General features: G+C 42.1%; 1 protein-coding gene across 1 annotated transcript in view; it reads right to left on the bottom strand.

The window, feature by feature from the left end:
- Nucleotides 1–3,964, bottom strand: part of shank2b (SH3 and multiple ankyrin repeat domains 2b) — a 171,678-nt gene that overhangs the window by 130,492 nt on the left and 37,222 nt on the right. The window contains exon 2 of the mRNA XM_087170118.1: nucleotides 25–252. Coding sequence (XP_087026244.1) covers nucleotides 25–252 — 228 coding nt within the window. The remainder of the gene's footprint in view (nucleotides 1–24; nucleotides 253–3,964) is intronic.

The following is a 3,964-nucleotide window of genomic DNA, read 5'->3' as shown; positions in this document are numbered from 1 at the left end:
ACCCCCCCCGCCACAGATCCTCACCGTGTGCTGCAGGTCGGGGATGAGGACGCGGATGACCAGCGAGTTGGTGTGGATGTCGTCCATGCGGTGCTGCGACGGCTCGGCGGTGGCCCTTATGGTCTCGTAAATGGTTTCCTCGCGGGAGCTGTCAGAGGCGCAGTCGTCGGAGTAGTCTGAAAAGCTCTGGGCCATCTCATCCTCACTGGAGGTGGGGCTCCGGGGCATAGTCAGCAGGCCCGGCGGATTCAGCTGGGACATGACAAGGAGGGAAAGAAAAGGTCACACTCTCACAAAACTCCAACGGTTCATTAAAGAGAAGAGGCATTAAAACTTAAGAATCCCCTCCGCTCCCATTAGACTCCTTCAGTGGCTTCAGAGCGCCACCAAAGACGCTGCTTGTTAGTTTGTTGGTTTATCCTCATCCATCCTGCAGAGAGAGAGAGAGAGAGAGAGAGAGAGAGAACGAGCAGCTTCTCAGGAAGGTTCTGCTTCATTACAGTTCTACCGAGAACAAGAACCTCAGCAGGGCGGAAAGTGCACCGGTCGACCACAGGCCCGACTGTACTGTATTAAAGTGAGGCGTCAACGTGATTTATGGATGAAGCGCACAACACCTCATCAGTCACAGCTTGTAGCCACGACCTGGATGGAATTAAGACATTTAAAAAAAAAACCTGAAAATCTACTGAATCTTTAAATTCAAATGGTTTTCTCATTAGAAACCTGCAGGGACTCGAGGTTTGAATAAAATCTGTTAATTAAATATCGAGCAGCAACATCCCGGACGGTGCCTGCAGATGTTTGACCTGGAAGATCCAATGCTTCAATACTTTGACATATTGTAAAGTGAAATGCAGATTTACAGTGAAAAGAGTCGTTTCAGGTGGAAGGTGTTGACTGACCAGCTGTCAGAACTTAAACACTCAGAGGTTTGATCCCTCTGATGTGGACATGTGAACCTGTAGATCCACAGTGATTCAGACTGTTCACTTCCACTCACACCTCACTGTTGGATCATAGGAAGAAAGAGGAATCAATCACTTCCTTCTGCTCCGACTACATCCTCTATCACACATGATATCACACGATATATAGAGACAAACAATCGCTCGCACCTTCACTGAACCAGGAAACTGGAGGAGAACCTGGAAGAAACCAGAGAACCTTCTTGCTTTGACACAATAGCGCTCACCACTGCACCACTGCACCACCCCCTGATTGATTAGTCTATCAGCAAAATTAATCTGCAAATGTTCTAAGTATTTCTATATAGTCACAGCTGGGAACACACTGCTGCGTCTCTTCTTCTTCTCTCTCTCTCTCTCTCTCTCTCTCTCTCTCTCTCCCTCTACATAGAGTTTACAGGTTACTTGAATGTTGGATTTCTTATTATTATAAATTAATTTCCGATTTATCGGTGATAGAAAACGTCAGTAAAATGTCTCCGTCTCCACATGCAGCTGCTACAACGGTTCCCAAAAATATATTTATATTTTGTCACATTCAGATTCAGACTAGACAGAGAAACTATAGTGGGAGGAGTCAGTTTTATGTCATGTTGCTTGTGTGATGTCACTATGACATCATCAGGTCTTTTCCCGCACGTCACATGTGAAACGCCACGTGACGCTGAATCTCTAGATCATGTGACGGAGGCAGCGTGTCACATCCGGAGTGTTCCCGGTCTTATATCATTGTAAAATAAATGTCTTCTGACCTTTTGTCAGACAGAACAAGATGTTTGCAGACACTTTTTAAAAGGAACAATTAATCAATTATTCAAGAAAATAACAACAACAATAATAATAAAAATAATTCACTTGACAGCACAGGTTCCACACTTCAGGTTTTTTTTGTTTGACTTTAACTTATAAAAGGTTTCAAAAGTAAAACCTGCAACACAAACTGAAAGCAGCCATCGCACAGAAAGTGAAACACCCAATCAGTGTGCACGAAACAAAATAACACGAGTCCTTCTCTTAATGACAGCGGCCGGCTGGACACTCGACCACGGCGGCGTTGACACGTTTGGTTTTGTGACAGGATCAATGCGATGGTTTCTTTACAAGAGGAGCAGATCCCTCCTTCACTTCTCATTAGGGGAATACTGGAGTGTTTGGTCTGAGCTCCTCACTCAGAAAACCCAGAACAGATGAGGCTGAAACAGTCCAGGCTGAGAGAGAGAGAGAGAGAGAGAGAGAGAGAGAGAGAGAGAGAGAGAGAGAGAGTGTGTGTGTGTGTGTCCATTAGCTGAGGTGCTCGTCATTGTCCAGAAACCTGGACGCCGCTGATGAAAATGTTTTGGGATAAAACAGATAAAGGTTTCAGTCGATGGATTCACTCTGCTGCTTTTCCTGATAATAAAAGAGTTTTCTTTAAATGTTCCACTTCAAAAAAATCTATCAGAAAAGGATTTTTTTTTTAATCGGAGAGAAAAGATAGAAACTCAACATGTGACTCGTTTTAATGAGGAAATAAGGAAATTGCCAGTTTTCACTTTGAGCCATTGCTTTCTTTCTTTTTTGCACATTTCCATTCCGACTTCCTGCTGCTCACGTTATACTGTAATATCAGTATCATTTTCTTTCATTTTCATGCTTTTCCAATCATCAAGTGGCCAATTATAAACACACTCTAGGTCTACAGAGTGTTATGTGGACTGTGTGTATGTATATGCTTACGGCATCCTGTATAAACACATTAATTATGCAAATTTAAAAAATATGCACAAATATATGAAAAAAATATACACAATTATAAAAAAATTGACAAGTAATTTATTTGCATGAATCATGCTGGATGATTTTCTATGAGCTCTTATATCTGGTCACAGATTTTAGCTGCACTTGTTGTTGACGGTTTCTACACATTCAAGTGAAGGTGTAATTTCCGCTGGGAGTGGTGAGGACACGTCTCCCTCACTAGAGTAAAGACAAACGGCCCTTGTTTGTCAGTCTGGAGGAAAAACAGCACATCTGTTCCAGGTGCCGCATCGAGACGTTTGTTTTCTACTGAACATCGAAACACTTTGTTCAGTAAGATAAAGACAGAAACAGACTGAGAGTTTGCTGTTCACATATGAAACATTAAAGTCCGCCAGAGACTCGGAGAAAGTGAGAGACGAGAGAAGAAGAGATTTGTCAGGGTAAACTAAACACAAATTTCTCAAATCCTTATGTCATTTTAAGGATAACAACTGACGCAGTGTGGCAGAGCACACTGTCCTGCAGAAAGAGACGACGGCCGTCAGGGAATATCGCTGCCATTAAAGGGGTGAACCTGGTCTGGGTCGATATTTAGTTCTGTAGCACGTGTCAAATTCATAATCTCAACCTTGGACCCAAGATTTCCCAGCAGAGCATCACCTTGTCCTGAAGCATCTGTTTGTGAAATATTATAATAATATTTTATTTATAGGCGCCTTTCAGGGAACTCAAGGACACCTTACAACACACTGTAAAAGATGAAACGCAAGTGCAAGGCATACATATAAAATCAATTAGAATAAGTTGAAGGGAGTAGGCAAGTTTGAAGAGGTGTGTTTTGTATTATATATTCCAGCCATATGCAATATTTTTCATACTGGGGAAATAAAGAAATGCATTTCACTGCTCTGCTGTACATTGAACCTTGGCATGTGATAAATAAAACTTTGAACTGCTGCTTAGTGGCAGCATCGCTGCTACCTGAAACATAAAAGACAATAATATGATTATATAATGTTAAAGGCTCCAGCTCCACACTTAATTAGCAAAAAAAGGTCAAACTTCTCCTTTAAAGCTCCATATTTTCTTCTTCTTCTGTGTTTTATTTGAAGTGTTGATCCATAAGAAGATATATTAGTGGTTTTAAGAACCAAAAACCATCTCAGTGTAGTTTTACATCTCCTCCCTCAGGCTTCTCTCTGGAGCTCTAGTAACAACAGGTCGGTGAGCCAATCAGAAGAGAGGAGGCTCTGAGC

Source organism: Seriola lalandi, unplaced genomic scaffold (assembly GCF_002814215.2).
Source record: "Seriola lalandi dorsalis isolate HSWRI2012SDOR001 ecotype SW California unplaced genomic scaffold, Sedor1 jcf7180002054929, whole genome shotgun sequence".
Taxonomy (NCBI): Eukaryota; Metazoa; Chordata; class Actinopteri; order Carangiformes; family Carangidae; genus Seriola; species Seriola lalandi.
The sequence above is the reverse complement of the archived record's forward strand: the minus strand, read 5'-3'. Positions and strand labels throughout refer to the sequence as shown.